At 33.3% G+C, this 24,818-nt stretch overlaps 1 protein-coding gene across 1 annotated transcript in view; it reads right to left on the bottom strand.

The window, feature by feature from the left end:
• Positions 1-24,559, bottom strand: part of PPP1R3A (protein phosphatase 1 regulatory subunit 3A) — a 41,821-nt gene extending 17,262 nt beyond the window's left edge. Inside the window, exon 1 of the mRNA XM_012456998.2 lies at positions 23,744-24,559. Coding sequence (XP_012312421.2) covers positions 23,744-24,525 — 782 coding nt within the window. The 5' untranslated portion in view covers positions 24,526-24,559. The remainder of the gene's footprint in view (positions 1-23,743) is intronic.
• Positions 24,560-24,818: the final 259 nt, after the last annotated feature.

Here is a 24,818-nt window from a genome sequence, read left to right as displayed (position 1 = left end):
GGTATTGCAATGTGTAATTTTTTCCTAAGGATACTAAATTTCAGGAATCATTTTCTTTATAACGATGTTAAATTTTTTTTTGATTGCATAAAAGGTCATTATTAGAGTCATGACCACTGAGGACCACTGAGTCAATTAATTCCAGTTCAAGAAAACCTGTTTCCTCTATGGAATCTACAGTAACCTTCACCTATGTTTCTTGATTTGTTAAATATTGAGCTCTAACCTCCAAACTCTACAGTATTTAAATTAACATATTATTTTGAAAACTGTTTAAAAAAAGGTGATCTTAAATGTAAATTGATATTTCCAGTGTATGTTTGGAAGGGTTTGGAGAAGGGATGAATACAAGAGGATATGAGACTTCCAAACTTTGAAATCAAATTATTCAGAAGTGACAGCTCTCAGGTGAGGAATATCTTCCAAACAGCGTGGCAGGTGTGAACTGACAGCATCAAACTGCAGCCACCAACTGAGCATCTGTGACCTTTAATGTTCCCCAAGATGGGATGTTCTTGTGTGGTTTGTTTTGTTACTTTTAAGGGGAACAAAGTACCAAACTTCAACTTTTTTCCCAGCTTCTATCTCATTCCTCCCATTATCTGGAGAGTAAATTAGGTGAAATGATGCACAACTCAGTAAAAATACTGGAAAAGCAATATGTTTTATGGTAAATCATAGAGTTTAAATTTGTAAAAAAAAAAAACAAAAACAAAACCAGATATTTTAAATGTAATAATTAGGATGAATAAAATTAAAGCCTGTCAAAGCAAGTTAGAATGTTAAGATACTCACTGTCTTGTTGTGACTACTTTTATTTAAATGTTAACTTTAAAAGCTATGAAGTCATCTTTTAGATCCTGGGTATGTTTCTGGATTGCTATGCAATCAAATATATGTCTAGTATTTCCTCTATGTTATTTATTTATATATCAGCTACTGCTTTATAGTTTTTATAAGTGGTTAGAAGCCTCTATGATGTGAAATCTGTTGGAATTTATATCTATTTTCAAGCAATTCCATTTTACAAACATATTTTCAAATTAGTTATTCTACTTATGCTAATCATGCCATGAATTAATGTATCAGGAAAAATAGAAATACAGTAAATTGGGTTAGTTTGCATTAAAATCCAAATAAGAACCCTATTACTAAACTGGATTTGTATTTAACAGCATTTGCAAAGTTTTCTAGTCAGATTCAGTAAGTCTTAAAGCATTATTTCTAAATTTAATGCTTTGGTGTACTTACGTCACACATTAAAATCATCTTAATGCACCTTTTTGTCAATTCTTCACAATAGTATTACAAAAAGAAGGGAAGAGAGGATATATTTATAAAGCAAACGAAAAAGAACTCAATGGAAGCCTATTAGGTTACCTGTTGATGAGCATATAAGAGTCATTAATATGCGGATCATTGACATGATAGGCCATAATGACTCCTCCAGGGACTATCAGTCTATTGTGTCAGAGACTAGTTAGGTATTCATTAACGTGCAGACGCGTGACTTCTTAATATGCAAATTATGAATGCAAAGCACTGAGGCATACCTCACAAATGTCCACATTTTGTGTTACACATTTTCTTTGCCAACCCCTCACCCACATCTTTTGTGAACTATTTTGTTTCTTCCATCCTCTGTCACAGATTTCTTCACAAAAGAGCCTATACTAATATGGAATCTACCACTTCACATTCAAAGACCTCCTCCTCTTCTTCAGCTCATGTTTTTGTTTGGCTTTTTTTGTTTGTTTGTTTCTGGTTTATACATACAAACCACTTGCTTGCACCATTTTAACTAAACCAGTCAAAATTCAGTACAAAATCTACATTGATATTTTTCTCCAATGTGAAATTGGTGTTTGGCTAATGACATATCAAAGTGAAGAAAGTACTTGTTTTTAAAAATGAAACATGAGTAGCATAATTAGCAGTTGAATAATTTGGACTGAATGTGGGTGGGGAAAGCATAGTGGAATAGAATACTGAAAAAAAGAGCAGAGAAAGGCCCAAGAGAGGACACCAGAAAAAAGAGTGCAATTAAACCAATTTAACTTCTTTCTATAGAAGAAAATAATAAGAGAACTAAGCCAAACTCAGAACAGAGATGACCAGGAAGGCCTCCTGGTAGAAGAAGCATTTTATTTGAGAATTTGATATCAATGTAACACAATAAATGAGGAAATGGATGCAAACCACTCGGTGCCTGGCATACAGCAAGCAAACAGGAAGCATCAGCTATTCTTATTATATTGCCATTTTGCATTTATGCAAAAAAAACGAACAGTCATATTCCCTTTTGAAAAAAGATGAAAAATGTATGGAGTAAAAGTTGTTCAATCTTTGAACTAACAGTCTATGAATGGAATCAACAGATTCCTTACATTCCTACAACACAGTTAACTACAGAATCCATGGAAAGACATTCAATTATTTTTTGAAGCCTATTCATATGCCATGTTATGGAAAATATGTTATGGTATAACTTTTCATCTGAGATTTTATATATTGCTTGTATTCACTTTCTTGACACTTTATTATTCTAGCCCAATTTAAAATACAATACAATCTTTCATTATTATTTCTCTCCTAAATTTCAGGAGACACAGACCCTTAGTTCTTTACTTGTAAACTCAATGTATTCTGAGCCTTGCAGTGGGTCTACAGAAGTCTATATCAATTTTTTGTTATTTTTTATATCATATTTATCAATTATTTTGTATCATAAAACAACTATATCTCCATATACATTAATTTGTATATTTTTAAGTTAGCTTTAAGTTCCTCACTATCTTGAGGAGATCCTAACTAGATTTTATTTGATTAAAACTCTTTAAATATGAGGTAATATAGTTTAGAATAAATTATGCTTATTAACATGATTATCACAAGCAAATACTTACACTTCATATTCTGGCTGATGTTAATTTCAATATTAAATGCCAGAAACCATCCAATAGTTATTGGGGTTCGAAGCTGCAGTGAGCTTTTATTGCACCACTGCACTCCAGCCTGGGCAGCGGAGCAAGACCCTGTCTCAAAAATAAAAAGTTATGCAGGTGATGTAGGAAGCCTAGAAGCTTACAGTAGAGACACCATCTTATATTCACTGGAGCCATCCACTGGAGGGGATGAAAGAGGTCAGGATGAGCTTGTAAGTGCCAAGACAACTTGCCCTGTTGAAGGCTTTTGGGAACCTGATTAAATGAATAGAATTTATTACCAGAAAATCCTAAGAAGATGAAGTGAGAAGGGTTCACTAAGATGACTACAGTTGAAGGTTAGTGTAAGAGCAATATGGTGTTCTGGAAAGGTCAAGCTGAGAACCAGATAAAAGGAGAAAGGCAAGCAGCAGGTGGCTAAGGAAATGGACCGTGCTGGGATTGCTAAAGGAGTGAAGTCCAAGAGCCAAACTCTGCTGAGATGCAGTTGACAAGAATGGGGATCTCTGTTACACTTTTAACAAAGCAGCACAGGACATTATAGTCAACACTTTGAAGAGCACTGCTACCCAGTGGGTTTAAAGGACTCCGTCTTTGGATATGATGCCAATTCAGAATAACACTGGATTAATTTCAACATGTGTTCATTCAACAGATATTTAATTTGTACTGGGCTAGAAGTTAAACCACTAGCGCAAACTGACATCAAACAAATTCTGCCTTCATAAAGTTTACAGTTTAATGAAGGATAACACAAAACAGCACTTTAAAATCACAGCTGTAAGCTTCAGGATTAGGGTAGCATAGAGTTTTATAGAAGAAAATAATAAGAGAACTAAACCAAACTCAGAACGGAGATGGCCAGGAAGACCTCCTGGCAGAAGGAGCATTTTATTTGAGACCTGAGGGCTTACTATGACTATTGAGATGAAGAAGACAGAGCAGAATATTCCAGGTAGATGGAATATCATGGGGCATGATGGCGAGAGAGATATGAGTGTCCAACAAAAACAACTAAAAAATGAGTACGAGTAGATCTTAGCAACAAAGATAATGTAAAAATTTTATCTCTGACTAAACTCTAGCCAGGCTTTTCAGGCCCATGTTCTTGACTAGCCCTCAACCCTGGCCTACACAAACTACAGCCTCTCAACACAAATGATTTTGGCTTCCTCTTTTCCCCACAATAAAAGACTTAAGGAAACACTAGCATCTTTTCTAAAGCTCAAGGCCATATTGCTAGAATGACCCTAGCCACACTTAAAGTACCTGCTTGAGAAAGCTCAAGGCTGCCCAAAGAACGTATTGTTTGTTCCAGCCAATGCCTGAAGATAGGGCTCTGGCCATCATTTCTTAGAGCTTTTACTAAAAAGAGCTTACAAGTGTGAATCCTTTCTCTATGTGTTAAGATGTATGTATATGCCCTACAACTCAGTATTGTCTTCTTCCAGGACCTAAAAGATATTTTATTAAAATGTAATCATCAGGAAGGATAGGGTCTCTATCTAAGAGTCAGGAACTCACCCAGATCCTACTTGCCTCTTCTCTACTCCTTCAATCTCCCTTAAAAATCCCCAGTCACCTCTGTACCAGTTCAAGCTGAGTTCAGTTCATGCTGGATCCCACTTCCTTATTGCAATAGTATATTACTGATTAAAATCTGTCCTTACCACTTCAACCACTGTCTTCAAAAAGAAAAATGAATACTAAATTTACTTTATTCTAAATGAAAATTAACTTTGTCATGTTGTGTGATGTACCTTTTTTCCCAAAAAAAAAGTTCTCCTTTTTCCAGGTCTTCACAGAGGCAGCAAAGTATCTTTAATAAATAATACATAAAGCTTATCATTTTTATCTGAATGTCCTACATCCTTAATTTTGTTATTAATGCTTAAAAATACATCATGCCACATTTTTAAAGTTCTATTTTATTTGAATTTAAAATTTTTATTGGTTTAAATAGCATTATTCTTTTGGTGGATAGTGTGACTAATTAAAAGATGTTCAGCATTTTTTAAATTATAACTCAAAACACCAGCATTTATGTTCCTGGTTTACATTGGTCATTCTCAACCTTTGTGCACATTGGAATAGCCTAGAGATCTTTTAAAAATACTAATCCTGCAAACACCCCAGACCAATTAACTTATAGTCATTGTAGTGGGATCTGGGTGTGGGGGCCTTATTTTTCCCTTTGCTATGTGCAACCAATTTTGAGAAGAATTGGTTTACACTGCTATTCTACACTGGCTTTTACTATATGAAAGTATGGTTAATGTGAAATTAAGCCCTTTAGTAAAAATATTCTGTTATTAGGGTTTTCTAGAAGAGTAAGGACAAAAGGGGCATGAATAATCAAACAGTCTGGCATTAATGTAAATTGCATATGGATTGCATTTCTGCTACTAAGTCTATAAAACAATTACTTTTCATTCATCATGAGGATTACCTCTCCATACTTGAATGAATTTAAATTTACTTTTTTTTTTTAACTTGATGTTGTTTTGGGTAGGAAAGATTAATCATTTCTATGTTAACAACTTCTGCTTATTACAAAACTGATCATGTTTACAAAGATTTAGACTTGGGCTAGCAAAATGTTTTTCAGTTGTTGTACTATGTAGCAAATTGCCCAAACAATTACTATAAATGCAAGTACCATAAAGTATATCTCATAAAATAAACAATCAGGGTCTTGAGGTGACAATAACATAGATGAAATGGCAGTTACTGAAGAAGGTAGAAGTGTAATACAATGGTTTAAATGCAAGTTCATGGATAATGCTGATAGTTTAATGTGTTTGGAGTTGATTATGTGTAAGAGAATATTTCAGATAAAATTACCATGAACACATATATTCTGGTCTTTTCTTTCTTCCTGATATGCTACATAAGTGAAGGCACTTGAAAGATTACACTTGCTGTCTTTCAGAATTATCACTTTCCAATGATTTCCTTGACTTATAGATATATCATTATAAGTCAATATACATAAAATAAATATTGATAATCATACATATATATCTACTATATTATTTATTATTGTATATGTATGATATATGTCAAAAATATATTTATATATCATTATATATAGCACTGTATATATGCATATAGTGATTTATATATACAGTGCTATATATAATGATATATGTAATTATGTATAATGATATATAATTATATATTAGGAGTATATATACTTATATTTAAAATTTTTATTGGTTTAAATAGCATTATTCTTTTGGTGGATAGTGTGACTAATTAAAAGATTTTCAGCAGTTTTTAAATTATAACTCAAAACACCAGCATTTATGTTCCTTGTTTACATCAGTCATTCTCAACCTTTGTGCACATTGGAATAGTCTGGAGATCTTTAACTAATTTTATAGAAAATATTTTCTTCTTGTAAGTACTAACATATAAACTTATCCAATTTGCACAGTACTAGAAATTAATATTCAAGATAAGACATTCTGAAAACAAAAAAATGATAGTTACAATGATTAAGTGTTAGTTTTAATAATGCAGATGTAGAATTTCTTCTTTGATTAGATTAACTGTAACACAATTCTACTTTTACTCAGAATTAGCAACTGGGTCCTTCAGTGGGAAAAGATGGACCTGAAAGATAGATAGAATTTGAAGATCTAGACAGCCAGAAGGCAGCCAGAGTAAAGGTCAAAGGGATCCCAAAAGAGTTTGGTATCAAAGACAAGCCACCTATAGCCTGTGTCCATCCACGCTTTTCTTGCACTCTTCCTGACTCTGAGAGACTCTGTGGGTAGTGACTTATTCTGTGTGAAATAATCCAAAGAGGATATAGGAGCCCCAAGGAGCATTAGAATCCAATGACAACAGAAGGAGAGGGTTCATCACCTCAACATTTTCCAAACATGGACACCACCCTGCCTTCTAAATTAGACTCTCCAACTCTGTAACTGGCCACAACAGTGTATATAATATATTAATGAGTAGAAAAAGCAGGTTGTGGACTTAATTTCGCTTCTATTTAAAACATGATGACAGTGTGTGTGTATATATGTGTACCAACTTAAGAAAAAACCTGGAATTTATATTCCAAATTAATTTATCTTCAATGAAATAAAATGGAATGGGTTAAAGTAGGAATGTCACAAAGAAAATTATGAAATAAAGAATGTGTTTGGTTTTTTTTTCATTTTCCTTTTTAGCCTTCTTAACCTTCCTTGCCAAAGACTTTTGTAACAGAACTATCTTTCCAACTAAAGAAACAAGTCCAGGGTGAGCTGCAAGAGGTATGGGGTCATGTGGCAGGACATAGTAGAAAGATCATATGCAGTGGTGGCAAAAATATTCTTTTCAAATCCCCTCAAAACCAATATACTCATTCTGTGACCTCAAAAAAGTATGTAAATCTCTTTAATCCTCTTTCTGAAATTGTCACGATGGAAATAATGGCAGCACCTACATCACAGAGTTATTGAAAAAAACAAGTAAGATCATAAACAAAAGCCATTTTTTGAAAACTGTGAGCATCACTAAAACAGGGATTTTTAAATTTATTATAACTGAAGTCATTTTGTATATACAATTTTGGTCATAACTTTTAGAGAACAAGAAGCATGTTGTATAACTTGGCTCCTCATTTTAATGACCTTTGTTTGCTTCCTTATCTTTTCCCTGGCCTCTTAATGTTGGAATCTCTGAGAACTCAATTCTGTTCCTCTTTTCTCTTTGTGTGTGTGGTGTGTGTGTGGTGTGTGTGTGTGTGTGTGTGTGTGTGTATGAGATGGGGTCTCACCATGTCACCCAGGCTAGAGTGCAGGGGCACAATCATCATTCACTGCAAACCCAAACTCCTGAGCTCAAGTGATACTCCAACCTCAGCCTCCCAAGTAGATGGGACTACAGACACAGGCCTCTTATCTTTCTTACATATATGTTCTTGGTGATAACTTCCAGTCTTATGTTTTAATATGCCATTTATAGGCTGAAGACTCCAAATGACAGACTACATCTAATTGTCCACTCTACATCTCTGCTTGGATAAAGATTTACAATACACTTTAATGCTATACATGCAATCAGAGTCAGCTTGCCTCTCTGCATCTCCTGCTATTTTCACCTTAACTCACTATGCTTTAGCCACACTGGCCTTCTTGCTATTCCACAGACATTCCTGTTTACTCTCATCCTAGAGAATTTGTACTGGCTGGTTCCTTCAGCATAGAACATTGTCATCACTGACTCTGTTCAAGTCTCTGATCAACTGTCACCTTCTCAATGAAGTGCATTCTTTTGAGAAAGTGAAGGAAGAAAACTCTTTATTCTATTTATGCCTCTCAATTGCATTTATCTGGTAACCTTACTCTTTATACTTATGATTTATTATTAGTTTTCCCTCCACTAGGACGTAAGCTACAAAAAGACAAGAATTGTCACTTTGTTGCTAATGTATCCTCAGTACTTAGAACAATACTTGGCATATAGTATGTTTTTAATAATATTTACTGAATAATTGATAGTCCGTCATTCATTTCTTCTAGTCGCTGATTTTTTTTTCACTTCCCATCAATGCACAAGCTAAAGAGCATAGTAAGAGTTTTTCTACTATTTGTATATTTTTTTCTTTAATGTTAACCAAGATCCATACCCTCTCAAACTTGAAGTTATTGGTATTAGAAAAGAAACCATAGTAGAGTAGTTTCCATACATTCACCAAAAAGGATAAAGATTGAGGTGCCTGGATTACTCATTTTCACTAGGTAGAAGTATAAACTTTAGATTTTGAAGGAATAATTTGGATCCAACTAATTACAATAAGAAATTATCCTTAAGCACAGCCATAGTAGTAAGGTGAATCACCCATGAAATAGGTATAGAAATAGCTAAAATCTGTGCCACAATGTATATCTGCTTATTTATGTTAAAAATGACCTTATTGAGTACTTAATATCAATAATGGGAAAAGGATGAAACTGAGGTTTTAAACATAGCAACATGTATAGAGAAACAGTAAGTAAAAATGCTTATGAACTCAGAAACAATTATTTAAACTATGACATATCCAAAATATGCCCTGTAAGTATCATGGTGTTCATAAATTCCTTAATCAAAAGGCAATGAAGGACCATTCATATAACATCACCAATGCGAAACCTCTTAGCAGAAAAGAGTTAGGAAATCATACTCAATACAATTGCATTCAATTCTCCTCCTTACAGTTAGCAAACTGAATCATACATTTTCCTTCATTCTAATGTGTTCTTCATACTCTTTCTGGATTAATATAACAAAAAATACTTTGTTCTTGAGCATAGAGACTAAAGTACAAAACCTTCAGCCTACCAAGGCTGTACAACTCTTTTTCAATCTTGTTTTTCAAGAACACCTCCCACAATTCCCTTCATTTCAGGCGGTGTGATTAACTAATAACATCCTCAACTTTTTGTGCAGTCATCTCCATAAGTATATTTATACTGTATGTAAATGTTCTTCTGCTCCTTCTCCACCTTCACAAATTTTACCATTTGGAGGTCAAGTTCAATTCCTCTGTGGTGCTGTCTCTAATCATGGTAGCCTGCAGTATAATCATTTTTCTAATGCTTATTGGTCTTTATCTCCTATGAATTTGTCTAGATATGCTTCACTCTATTTGGTAAATACCATGTCCATAGCTAACTTCTCATGTGTACAAATATTATCATTAAACCAAATCTTTGCTTACAGATAGAAGCTACCTGAAAGAGTTCTATGTAAAATAGGGACTATAAATTCTTTATGAATAATTAGTTTATTGAAGCACTATGCCTCAGAGCTATAGGGAGTTAAAGAGCTTAAATCACAAACCTAGCTTTGCCTGTTATATATTTCCTGGACTTGATCAAATAAATCTCCCTTGACAAATTTCTTCTTATGTGAAATGGGACAGGCTCTGCTTACTAGAATGTAATTGTGAAGTAATGGGAGATAAGGTTATATCACCTAAGAAGTAATAAGAGAAGTAATTTTTTTAGCAATTTAGAAATTGCTATTATGTGAACTTAAAGCATTTAATATACATGCTTTAAGTTTATGTAATAGCAATTTCTAAATTGATAAAAAAACAAGCTAACTTATTAACATGGTAAAACACCATAAAACTCAAGTTGTCAGTACACTACAGTTCATTATACACAAGATGAGAGTTATACCTGGTTTTGTAGGCAAGTTCTAACAAATGTTACAGATCCTCAAATACAAAATTAAAGGAATAAAAGGAAATTGGTTCAAAATTATAAGTGCTCAAAGAACTACCCAGAAATTGAGGAAATACAGAGGAAAAAACCTTGTTTTTTAGAGTTATCTCAACAAAATTATACAAAGGTTTCAAAACTTCATTACTTCAGAGGTCATTTTGTACAGATAAGTGTATTCTATTACACTAAAAACAGTATCTCTCCATATTACTCAGTCAACAGCTAATTATCAAAAAATGTTTAATTCAATCTCACAGTATTTTCAGGAAGACCCATATTTGTATATTGAAACTGAAATGAAAACAACAAAATGTACTGACAAAACTTTACCTTTTAGCTACTTTCATTTAAACAATTATTCGGAGAAAGTAGAAAATAAAATATTTATGAATACCATATATTACCTACCTCAATAACACATTTTTACTTTGGGAGAAGACCTCAGGTTTTGTACAATAAAGTTTGCAAGAATATTAGGAAATATTATAATAAAATGCTTAACAAAAACTATGAGGATTAGTTAAGTAATGTAAGAATTAATTGATGTATCATAATATATGGAATATATTATTTTTGCTATATAAAATACATAATTACTTAGACCTCATCCTAATTTCCTAAAATAGGTTTCTAATTCTTATCATAAAAAGGATTATAATTTTATGTTATGAATATTATAATATGCCTGATAGTACTATTCCGTTTGAGTTTGTCAATATTTTCACAAAATATTTAAAATGTGATGGTTGCAACAAACCACCATGCACGTGGATAACTATGTGGCAAACCTGCATGTTCTGCACATGTACCCCAGAACTTAAAGAACAATAAAATGTAAACAAAGAAAATGTTTTTTATTCAGTAAAATCAGCAATCATCTACAAACTAAAATGTTACCATTGCTTAAAGTTTTCAAAAGTAAAAGCTCTGCCTACAAGAATCAATGCAACTAGATTCCTCTGTTACAAAGTTTAAAACATTTATATATACATGAATATGGGAATTCTTCCTGCAACTTTTCTATAAATCTAAAATTTTATCAAAAAACATTTTTAGAAACCTTTTAAGTAATACACAACAGAGTGCAGCAGACACGTCACACTAAATTTTTGTAGATCTTAAGCTTAAACATTTAGATGCATTGCATTACTCTCATTGCTTCTAGGTTTTTGTTTAGCTTTATTTCATTTAGGAAAAGACCAAGACTCTACAATCTCAAGACAGAGATATGAGTGGAATATAACTAGTAGAGTGTCTAGGAATGCTAGCATCAGTGAGGTCCACATAAGCATCAGCACTAATATGAGCAGTGGCCCTGGCAAGAAGAAAAAGAGAAATGAATCACTTCTGATTGGTGGATACAGAATTTCTACCTTTGGTCTTTATCATTCAGTCTACTGGGTGTTTCTTGTTCTGGTCCCACTGGTCTGAATCATAAAGAAGGCCAAAGGCTGACCAATAAATATTGCTTTTGAGATGTCAGAATTACTTGAACTTACAGAAAAGCAAAATTATGATGACTCAATCAGTTCTTTAGAAGTCACTGGAAAGAAGAAAGTGCTGAATAGAGTATGCTATAGCAGACTATATTAATTCACTTATCAATTCGATTTTTCATTGATATCTTTGTAATTGAAAGAAACCAGATAAATTTAGACTGTCTACAAGGAGTTACAATGGTTAATGTGTTCAATTCTCTATTAATTTTGATTCAATTTAGACAACAAATATGTAGTTATTGCAGGGACAAATCCCCTTTTATCTGTTGTTTTTATCATATGTAAATATAGTCTTTGTATATTCTATTGTAGTCTTAATTTTAAAAATAATTTGTATTTTTGATCAAATGAACAATCATCACTTTCATGGCCATCCAAAATAATATGAGTGTAGAATTAATAGGAGCTGGCAAAGGTAAATCAGGTATGATATTAAAGTTTCTTATTTGAATGACAGGAATGATGACTATGACTTAAACAAAATATAAAATATAAAAGAAAGAACTAGGACTGGGGTAGAAATGTAACTTTGACTTGGGACATAAAGTAATTTGCCACTTGGAGATCCAGATGGAAATGTACAGGGAGCATCTGATTTTTTAAAATCATGAAAACAATAAACACACTAATCGTCCAACTATAATAAACATAATTCATTATTTATGCAGAAATCTTTTTGGATTTTAACAGGCCTCAGAGTTATGAATGAGAAAACTATTTGCCATTAATAGATAGTTTCAAAGGTTTTTGTTATTCACATGGGGACTAATACTTAGACATCATTCCTGACCTCAAAGAATTTGGGAAGAAGGTCACACATACAAGTTTTTAAGTGCAGAAATGGGCAACATTTGATGTATATCAGAGGAATGATGTAGGCATTAAATGCCGAGCTTAGAGAAAGGAATGATCTGGATAAATTAGAGACATTAGGAAATCCTCGAGAGGGAAAATCAAACTGGTTCTTGTGGAAGGTGGAAGGAAAAAAATGTTTTCAAAGCAACCAAGTGGCTTGAATAGAAACAGTGAACACAAGTGGAAGAGCTGGTATCTGCATAATGGAAAGCTTTAAAAACATACCTTTGACTGTGCTCATGTTTACCTGAAAATCAGAATCTTTTATTATTAATAGAATTGTTAAACCCCATAATGCATTATTGTATCACTATTGCTCTTGAATAGCTCCAGAAACCAGAAAAGCCCTATTACAGTCACTACATTGTATTAATACACTTGGAGGAGCTTTCTAAATATTTACATTTCAGCATATTGAGGGTCCACTGTTTTATTGAGATTTAACATTCTTCACTGTTCACAAATGGTTAGCTAGTGAGGCAGCATTATTAGTGAAGTGAAAGGTGGTTTTGACATCAAAAACAGCTGTAATCCCAGTTTCGTCAGGGGTTACCTTGCAAAGGCTGAGTTTCAGTTTCTTCATCTACAACTACCTCATGGGATTAAAGGAATACATTTCTGGAATTTAACCAAATTAACCCAAATATTTGTTCCCATCACCCTGCCTATGTCATAAAAGGCCAGCAAGATGTAGTCTCATAATTGTTTTTTAAAAATGGTATAAGTGTAATAAATGACCTTTGAAAATAGTCTAAGAATTAACTAAAGTGTTTTACGATAAAATAATTTTTTGATTTTTTTCACAAGGGAATAAAACCATTTATTAAAATATAAAAATTATAAAGGATAAAATATAATGTTAGGGTATGAAAAAAATAGACCATACCGGAGGCTGCCTAGAAATGCCACCAGTGTAAACTTGCTGACTAAACAGACATAGAGAGCAGTGTGGCAAAGGTCCTATTTCTTTCAGACACAAAAATATCTGGTAAATAGTAAGTTTTTGCTAGGTGTTAATTTCTTTGCCTATAAATAATTGCATCAGATGTAATAGTGACAAACAACAACTTTTTTATTTAGGAAAAGTTGTTTTATTTTATCCCTAGAAGTAGCTATTTCATGGAGAAAATATTGCTAGAAATACTGGTAAATTAAAGAAAGTAAAAAAAGGTAATCAGAGGTCAAAAGCAAGTAGTATGAAAGGTCCTGTTGAACTAAATTGGGTTTTATGAGATTTGCAAGCAAATGCCTTGAATGTTCATATAATTGCCAGTGTCTAAAAACTTAACTTACTTTACCAAAGTTAAGTTGGAATGAGATATTACTAATATAGAAAATATAAAATACTAGCTAATATATGAACTCTCTGGATAATGTCTTTATTATATGTATTACGCACATACATGAAAGAGGTTAAGTGAATAGCTCGTGTGTGTGTGCACATGTGTGTGTATATTTTTTCCACAGGAAAAAAAGCGGTGCATCAAGGACGAGTTGAGTATAACTGGGCAGTATTACACTGCTCTCCATGTTTAATTTCCTAAATAAATTATCAACTGGAATGGCTGTCCCAATCTTCTGTATATATTCATTGATTAGAAAAAATAGCTTTTAGTTAAAATTATACATACACACAGTCAAGAAATTTAGCATATATTCAAATAATTTCTGCTTGTAGACACAATATTAACCTTTTTTAAGCAAAGTGATATAATGTAAACCAATTTAACTTTTAGTGGTTCTAAATTGCATTTTCTTTTTATACATTTATTCAACATTTCTTTTTTAGACACCCTTGTAGATGTTATTGTAGTCCTATTCACAATAGCAAAGTCATGGAATCAACCTAAGCGTCCATTGATGGTGGACTGGATAAAGAAAAAGTACATATACACTATAGAATACTATACAGCCATAAAAAAGAAAGAAATTATGTCCTTTGTAGCAACATGGATCCAACTAGAGGCCATTATCCTAAGTGAATTAACATAGAAACAGAAAATCAAATACTGCATGTTCTCACTTATAAGTAAGAAATAAATAATGGGTATCTATGGCCATAAAGATGGAAATAATATACACAGGAAACGATATAAGTATAGAGAGAAAGAGAGAAGCAAGGTTGGAAAAACTACCTAATGGTTACTACATTTACAACATGAGTAATGGAAGTCCAAACTCCAGCATTATGTAATAAACCCATGTAACAAACCTGTACATGGACCCTTTGAATCTAAAATAAAATAAAATTTTTGACAAAAATTAATAAAGGCTAAAAAGTTCTTTTCAGAATCTTATATATACAGTTACATTCTGGAATGAAATGTTATTTAAAAATTAGATATCTAGAAAATAGTGTAACTTTAATTCTAACTTATTCATTATTTGTCCACAGTTTTCAAGAATTCTAATATAGCTGTTGTTTTAGATAAGATAGAAGAATAAATGAAGTGATCCTCTGAAGTATTTTTAACTTTCTAATTTTGTAAAATAAAGTTTCCTTTCCTTCTCTGACTCCCAGAGGAATACTGTAATAATAGTACCTACAACACTGAGAATTCAAACATAAAGAAGACAGGGTTGGGAGAGCACCTTAGTTAGACTACTGTTGACAAACTGGGCTATTCCTGATCCCTCAGTGTTGGCAATGTATGGTCCTGGTAACAGTGATATTATTCACCCCTTACGAGAGTTCAGTTGATGATGGCATTTTTTTCTTCTCTGGCTTATGCATTAAAATACTACAAACTTGTTTTCTAATTAACTAGATCAGACCTCAAGGGAAAAACAAAGTTTTTGAGATTATTTGACATGGAAAATAGAAATCTGTGAGAGAAACAATATAATTTTGCTTAATTTTAATGTATAAGGATAGGGATTCCAACATTCAATTTAACTGAAAGTGTAAATAAATTACTAAAGACAGAACAATATGAGTGGTTACATTAAAGACATGTAACTTCCTGATAGAACACATTAGTGAAGAACTATGTATTAGTCTATTCTCACACTGCTCATAAAGACATACCTGAGACTAGGTAACTTATAAAGGAAAGAGGTTTAATGGACTCACAGTTCCACATGGCTGAGGAGGCCTCACAATCATGGCAGAAGACAAAGGAGAAGCAAAGGCACGTCTTTACATGGTGGCAGGCAAGAGAGCTTGTGCAGGGGACCTCCCATTTATAAAACCATCAGATCTCATGAGACTTATTCACTACCAAGAGAACAGTATTGAGGAAACCTCCCCCATGTTTCAATTATCTCCACCTGGCCCCACCCTTGACACGTGGTGATTATTACAATTCAAGATAAGATTTGGATGTGGACACAGCCAAATCGTATGGAGATGATTAAGAAGAAACTGTATAACCATTTAACCCAGGTGTTTTCTGAATAAGTCTGCTAAAAGCAAAGGATAGAATTAGATGGTCTCGTCTACAAAAGGATCCAACAAAAACTGTTCAGAAATCAAGTACTGTATTAACATTGGAAACAATAATTATAACTATATTTACACTAAATACAATAAACACAATAATTTTATGCACCCACTTACGATTATATATGAACAATACAATCTTTTTCTGCTGCACCTGAATGTGCCTTCTTAAAACTTCAATTTTTCTATTGGTAAGTAGTAACAGTATTTAAGTTGTTTTAATATATTATAAAATTATTTATAAATATTAATCTTCAAAAGATGATGTTGATAGAATCTATTTTGTATTTCAAATATAGTTTATGAAACTGAAATTTATCTTAGCAATTCTATGTAATTTGTAATTGTATTAACACATCCACAGTAATTTTTTAAAATGAAAATCAGCTGGAGGTTATTCATACAGATTTAGAGTCAATAGGTTAGGTTTGTACCATGGCTTAATTCTTTAAATATCATGGATGATATTCAGATGGTATCAATGAACTAAGAAATGTTTTCACATAATTAGGAAAAGCATTTTCACTATTCAGTATCACTTACAAATACCAATGGGGAGGGTATTTGAATCTTTTTTACAATTGCAAATTTCAAAATATGTAAATAAAAATAGAAACCATGACTACACACATCGGACAACCATTACCTTACAATATTAAAATTCAATTCATAATTGTGTCTTGAATAGTGCTGATGTACAACACAGACCATTTTTCAGAGTAACTCGGTGTGGAGGGAATTTTAGAATTTCCTAAGACAGGTTTTTTTAATATACAATTGGTCTCTGTCACTGAGCAATGCAGTAAAACAGTTAAATTTAGCAACTTACTTGTTTTCATCTTTTTATCATAAAATCTTTAAACAGCAGGATGGCATGATTAAGTCTTCAAACATAGTTGTTATTTTTATTTAATAGATAATAACACTACTCTGCTAGTTAACCTAGTAAAGCTATTAAAGCAGCAGAAGAAACGCCTGAAAAGGTCTGAGAGCTCTATTCTGAAGAGAGATAAATTCTTTTTCATATAGTTGTGGGGCACAGAGAATGCTTTAAAACAGAGGAATGACTGAAATTTGATGATGCATAATATATTTTCTTAGAAGAAGATAATTATATAAACTTCAATTTCATCTTCTATTCATAGGTATAAAGGGATAATAAGGTGAATTGTGTGCAATCAACTCAGTTATTTAGTCCAAAGAACCACCTTCAGAAGAGCTAGCTTAAGAAAAAACATGCCCCTAGTCTCCAACTGATGAACAGGTGATGTTCCAAAGTTTTTTTGTGACCCAGAAGTTGCTAAAATTTGGAAATCATTTTCCCATAGAAGCAATGCCATAAATATTAGTCTACCTGGCTAGTTCCCCAAAGCTTATTGAACCATAACACGACTAATTTTAAAACTATTTGTTTTAGCCTGGGTCCCGGTAGCAAGAATGATAATAAGGGAAAACAGCATTCCTCTGTTAATCTTGGCCACAGTCCTAGCCATACACAAGATTGGAAAATGTGGAATTTATCACCAATGCCACGAATACTACCATTTGGAGTATCTACAAAATGTTAGCAACTAGAATAGATGCTTATATGTGTTAGCTAATGTATTCCTCACAGCAACTCTGCCAAATAGAAATTATTATCCTGATTTTAGACTTGAATAAAATAGATACAAAATAAAATTTATCCAAGTACAAGCACACAGTAATTAGTTAGAATTAAAGCCCAAAGGCCTTGCCTTACTTTAAAGCCCTTGCTGCTTCCATTATGTTTCAATGTTTTTGAAATTCACCAACCCCCATACACACATGTACTCCAGACCCCATGAGTCTCATACTTCTGTGGAACCCTTTATCACAACTAAGTACTTAAATCTGCCTTGTACACTGTAGTGCTCTCTGCTCTAAAATCAGACATTTCCATTTTCTCAATCCAAACTCAGAGTGCCTCTGTGCAACTGATCTCAATGCATATAAGATTGAGATAGTCCCTGCCACCCTAGAGGGGTCTGCATTTAAGGAAAATTTCATACATGTGTATGCATATGTACATATGTATATAAACAAACAACACATACACATATATATACACACAAACACACATATATGTAAATTTTAGGCAAGGTTACAAAATGAGATGTCAGAATATAGAGAGTTTTTTAAGTTCGATAGGGCGCTAGACAATCGGATCCACTTCAGCTGTCTGCCCTGGAGGTTATTTTCCCTGCATTATTCTTGTTGAGGGGTTGGGGTAAAAGCTTGGAATAGGGATGAGAGTCACAGTTAGCAGAACTGGGGGAAAGTGAAAAGCTAAGTTGGCCCACTTCATCGTGGTGCCATCTTTTATTTTCCTTTCTTTTTTATTTTTTAATTTTTTTAAATTTTCTATTTTTTGCCAGGAGCATTTTTGGCTCAGAAATAGTGGGCCCTGCTTTATTTTTACAGGTTGCAGATGGGCTTTAGTTAGGAGGATAGGCTCCCAGAGATCCCAGAGGCATGGTACTCATAGTGACTCCTTTCAGCCAGTGCTTGAGAGACACCCTGAAGGAGGATACCCTTTTGTTCCTCTTCTCTCAGAAAAGTTTCAAACCCACTCTAGGGAAAGTCTAAGATGGGGTATGGATTTCCACAAAACCAGGAAGCCATGAAGCCTTGGTGAACCTCCAAGGAAACGCAAAGCCAGTTGGCGCCTTGCTGTCAACCAGTTGGCTGCTTCCAAACACCCTCCTGATGGGCCCTACACAGCTGTGTTGTATGTTTCCATGTGGCCTTGCCAGAGGTCCCTCCCTTAAACAGACCCAGCTTCCACAATTAGTGTGGACTCAAAACGAATTAGTTATGGCATACATGAGGTCCTGAAGGCCTCATGGGGCTATTTACACCTCCTTGGACTATTTCCAGGACCCCAGATTATACTGTACGTGTAAATTAAGGAAGTCTCACAATCCAACAGCCCTAACTGAAACACGCAATGTAGCCATATCTTATGCCTCATTTCCCAATGCTTTTCTTGGCCTCATTTTTACAATTTTACCACCCTGAAAGATAAACCCTCTGTATTCTTAAAATTATGTTTTAGAAAGGATTTCTCTCTTTCCTATTCCTGAACGTAACTGGTTCTTTTCCTACAGCACAAATATTCAGGACTAATCAAGTTTCTCCTTTGGCATTAAAGTCATTTAGGATTTATTTGCATTCACGTGGCCAAGTTATAAATACCATCAAACACCTATATCATGCAGTTACTTTACTTAAAATAATAAATTGGTTTCACTTAATAAAATACAAAACCAGATGAAGTTAACCAGTGTGCCCAGCTATTGGGAACATATACTTAGCAGGCAGTGGGGGAAAAAAAGCCAAGATGCTGAGAAAGAAGACCACCCCCCCAGGCCAGTAAGTACACCATGTCAGCTCTAGGTTACATATTCTAGAAAATCTCCAGTGGAAATAATTATTATTTCATTTTTTATCTATGGTTTCTATTATATACCCAGAGAATCTGAGCTTGGTTTTGGTGTTTTCTCTCTCCCACTCACTTCTCTCTGCTTTTCAAGGCCTTTTCCCTTGGGGCCTCTTCTTGTGTTCACACCTGTCTCCAGCCACATTTCCCAGTTAGATACTGCTGCCTAACAACTCAGAACCTGACATACAGCCTCTTAGTAAACATTTGTTGCATAAGTTTTGGAGCCTGAAACAAGGAAACCTATGATGTATGAAGAAATAATGCAAGTTCAAGAGTCAGGAAATTAGCTGAAAAATATTTGATAACAATAGGGACAATTATGATGATGAGCTTTTGATGATAACCTGATGTGTGTCTAACACTCTATAATAGAAGCTTTAAGTATATAATCTTATTTTAATCTAATCAAGACAACACTAGACATTAAGATGCTTATTTGACAGGTGAATAACCTGAGGCTTTGAGCTGTGAAGTAATATGCCCACAGCCACAAATCTATTAAGTGTAAACTTTACTAAAATTTATATGCATGTCTGTTCAATCCTAAATGAATGCCTTTTTTATCCCTTTCAGTCTGGTTCTTCATTATTTCATCTATTAAATATGGATATTTTAACTTCACTAAGTTTTCTTCCAGCTTTAAGATATTTCACATATAAGGTGACACATATCTCAAGAAAATTTACAGTTAAGTTAGTTTTCCTTGTTGATCAAAATCTTGCAAGAGACAAGGGAATGGCTCTCCAAAGTTGAAAATTTAGAAGCCCTGAAAGGAAAGAGAATAACTTTGGTGCAGCTTAAGCCTTACTGGAAATTCCAGGTACACCTAAAGCTGGAGTTAGCATTGTCTTTTTACAGCAGTTAACATTTACTGATAACTTATTATGTACCAGACACTATGCTAAAAGTTTATAAGTATTACTTCACCGAAAAACAACCCCTATGAGATAGAGCTATGGTTATTCTCAATTAACATATCAGAAAAACAAGCTTAACTTGGCCAAGTTCACATTGCCAGTATGTAGGAGAGCTTGAAACTCAGATATCTTTAACTCTGAAGCCTATAATCTTAACTTTGAGGTCATACTGTTTTGCATGCTATTTTAGCTTATATCTATGTACATTTAATTTGATTTATATTAATGTCATTTTTTGTCATTGATTTTAAAATAAAACCTATCATATATATCAGAAATCTGCTTAGTTTGTTTGCTAGCACGTAGCTCAGAGCTGCATACGTGGTGATACTTAAAAAGTATCTCATGATGTATGCCTTTCAGTGCAATTAAATATCTTTGGGTCACTCTCAGTCACATGCCTATGAGTTTTACAAGCTCTGCCTCCCCCATCTCTCTACATATTTCTTTCTGTCAAAAGTTTACAGACTATCAGACATCAAAAGAAAATAGACATCCCACACAAATGTGGAGATTTGCAAACTCTAACATGAGAAAATTCTTCATAGAGAAAACATAATGCCTGGGTAGGTGATTGATTTAACAGAAATCCTACCTAAATGTATTCCCTATTCCCACATTCATTCCTTCTGTACTTATTAGAAGGGATTATTGACACTTTCAGAAGATATCATCTCAGGGAATCTGATAGCAAATTATCTTTGGTATTAAGAAGAACTGTGGTTAGATGTTATTCTGTATACGAGGCCAGCCTGATTTTCATTTTAACTATGACTGATATTATACACTATTACTAACTTATTTTCAGGTATAAAGAAAAAAATCGTATTATGTGTGTATGTGCGTGTGTGTGTGTGTATATATATATAATATATATTATTCTGTTTTTACCTTCTGAAAGAAATGACCTGCAAATTAAGCTACATAGGAAGTGTAGAAATGCTCAAAAGTGACCCATCTAGATTCTGTAACTATTTGGAGGGAGAAGATTTTAGAAGCTATAATTTTGTGATCAAATAAGTATTAGTTCATTTTTATTTTAGCCAAGTACACATTTTGTAAAATAACACCAATAAGGTGTGCTATTTTTCACTAACCAAATTCTTCACAATAAAATCCAACTGTAATATTCATTTAGAAATTTGATAATGCTCTCTTGTGTGAGTTTTAGGAATATTTGAAACCCCATTGCATATAAATTATATCATGGAAAAGCTGTATAAATATTCTATTATGGCACATGCTGTTCTAAGGATCTGTCAGGATTTCCTTTATACGCTCCATTTTGAGTGGTATATAAATCAGATGTAAAAATTCATGTTGGACTGAAACTCAGCACAAAAAGCCTCCTCCAGAGGCAAATGCTTTTTTCAAAATGTGGTTTGAATTATGTTGGTCATTTTTAAGTTATAGAAGTGCAGAAAATGTATTTGTGGTTTTGAAGGAGAGAGATTTTTTCCATTTTTATAACTCATTAGAAAACTTTACAGGCCTTCATACCATTCTGTGGTTTAGTTCTTCTCAGGTTTTTCCCCAAAGCAATATTAAAACTTGAATGGTGTCGCTATGAATCCAATAATTACTGTTCTGAATACAAATCTATGTGTGGATATATATAGTTCTACATATCTTCAACTAGGAGAAGTTCCAAAAATATCATGACCAAGGTAGAAGATGAGGCCTATCAGTTGGCGAGTCTTTTGGTATCAATCAAGTTTGGCCTATCAAAGGAATCCCATATCCAAACCACAGTTTAGTAGGTATTGCTTGCAATTTTAAAACCACATCTTTAAATTGCAGAAAAATCCACTGAGTTCAACATTGTCTTTTTCATGGGCTTTTAGACAATAATGCTGCACCTTTTCTAAATTTTACTTTATTTAACATATAGAGCAAGTTACAGAGTGTTTAACAGATATTCACTAATTATCTTTTTTAAAGCATTTAATATGTATATATTTATGTATATGAATTAGTTTGCTAAATAATGTTGAACTTGTTTTGTGTAGCTAATGTGTTAATTTCATAAACATCTAACTTATTTTAGCCTATATAGAGATTATTATTAAATTATCTCTCTTAATAGCATCAGTTAAAATCAAAGAAAGTTTGATTTAGACCAAGAAAGTGGCCTAATTCACAAAGTTGATTAAGCCAATATTTCAAACGACTTTAAAGGAAAATAAAAATAAACATAACTTGTATGGTTGCATTGCTTTCACCTATACCGCATTTAGTTTATTAACACATTGAAACAATGCATTTAGTAGTTATAACTTATCCTTTAAAGCATAATTTTTAAAAAATTTCCCAATGTTGTATTTTATGCTTTTTATTAAATTCCACATAGAGAATTAGAATCTGAGTGTATTGATTCCAAATACAGTTCCCTTTTCAACATATTACAGTATTTCTGGTACAGTCAACAAAATCCTTGGGTTTAGGGATGGTTAGGATGGAGCACTCATAGGATGATCAAACATTTGCCTGTGGCTGGAGCAATGTAGACTTTCCCATTGGGATACTGAGGAGCAGAGGGGGTCTCACTTCTCCTGAATGTTTTATCTACTTACATAGTGTCACTGAAATTAGCCAGCCATGTACTATAGAGACATCTGAATGCCAGTTTTTCTTATTTTTCACATTAACAAGAGAGCAAGGTTACTAATGAGGGGTCACATCCCAAATCTCTAATCTATATAGCTGAATATCCCTATTTATATTTGGGTCATTTTTTATTCTGTTCCATTGACTTTTACTAAATTATACTAATTTGTGTTCCATAATGTTATACTTGGTTATAATCAAATTTTGTATGTAACTCATATATCACACATGTACTTATGTGTTTCTATTAATCATTAAAGTAATTTCTCTTAAAGTTTAAATTAACATGTGTCACTTCAAACATCCCTGTGTAACTTAAACAGTCATTAAGAAGTTCTTTGCAGCTTTTGGGAGAAGTTTACAAATTTCTGAGAACTAGATACATATTCAAATATAGTTTTATGTTAATCAAAACTGTTTCAAAGTAAAGCATAGACATTTAAAAACTACTGAAAATAAATGTACTTTAAATATCAAAGTAAATAATTTTATATGTGAATAATCTAGATTTCATGGTTTGAACAGGAATAATTTATAACTCATTAGGCGAGTAATATACACATTGCACTTCACCCCCAACATATTGCGTTATAGCCACATTTTTTCTCACATTTGGAGAAAGGATAACACAGTGTTGTTATTTGAATAGATTTGTCCTTGTTAAAGCCTGGCACTATTTTTTTTTTTACATACTCAGCAGTATATTTTTAAATAGAGTGACTTCCTTACAACACACGAAATAAAGAATGACATAAAAACTTTAAGATTATAAACAGGAAGGTATATAAGATACATCCTCACCTTGATTTTACCTTTAAGCAGCCTTTTATTTGTCTATTAGGAACTTCTTTCCATGGTTTTGCAGGTTCCGGCTCTTGTTCTTTCTTTTGACAAATGAATGTATAATTTGTGCCATTATTATTTGACCAAAATGTACCAACAGAAGTTTCATAACGTATACAAAACTCAACTTTACTGCCATCTTTTTGATAAGGAGGAACCAATGAAATTTTAAAGGAGAACTGGTCAGTTTCACCATCACATGAATCAGGAACATATTCCGCTAAAATGTCATAATGTGTCTGCCAGTCATCTAAAGACATTCTTACATATACTAACTTCTCAAAAGAAACATTCAAAACTCGAATAATACCCCTGATACATGTAGACCCAGGAAGAGACTCAGTTGACTCCAGTATTGCTTTCTGTACTTGGAGTTGTTGCATAAGATCTTCTTTTGAAGAAGGCAAGTCAAAGAGTGGGGTTAAAACATATTCTTCTGTGTGGAAAATGTTCGTCCCTAAGTCAAAAGTGGTTGAGGCACTTGGTAATTCCCAGCAATCAAATTCTTTAACAGACACGAGATCGAATCCAAAGGAATCAGCAAATGAAACTCTTCTAGTACCTGAAGATGAGGTATCCAGGTATATATCTTCAGAAGAATCAGAACCTCGTCTACTCGGCTGAGGGGAGAAACCAGGTTTGAAAGTAACTTCTTCATCTTCACAAAGAGAGTCATATAAACTAGGAACTTCTAAAAAATTATCTTTGCTACTCTGACTAGGTACTTCAGAAGGCTCCATTGGGCTCTCTGATATCAAATAAGAGAGAACTATACAACTAGTAGAGGCTGATATTTGAGATACTGAGGCTTAAAATAAGTATAATGTTACAGTTGACATTGCAAAAAGAAGTCAGCTCTATAAATAGATCCAATGGTGTGTCAACTATGCTAGCCTGAAAACTCTGCTAGCCTGCCTCCAACGGCCTTGAATATGATAGCATCCATGCTACTCCCTCCGGTATGATGTTTCAGATTTGACTCTCAGTTTTTACAGTTGCATTTGTTTATGAGTTAAGTTCCAAAAAGATATTT

Source organism: Aotus nancymaae, unplaced genomic scaffold (assembly GCF_030222135.1).
Source record: "Aotus nancymaae isolate 86718 unplaced genomic scaffold, 86718_ANA_hifiasm-v0.15.2.pri h1tg000002l, whole genome shotgun sequence".
Taxonomy (NCBI): domain Eukaryota; kingdom Metazoa; phylum Chordata; class Mammalia; order Primates; family Aotidae; genus Aotus; species Aotus nancymaae.
Note: the sequence above shows the minus strand (reverse complement) of the source record. Positions and strands in the feature narration are given on the sequence as shown.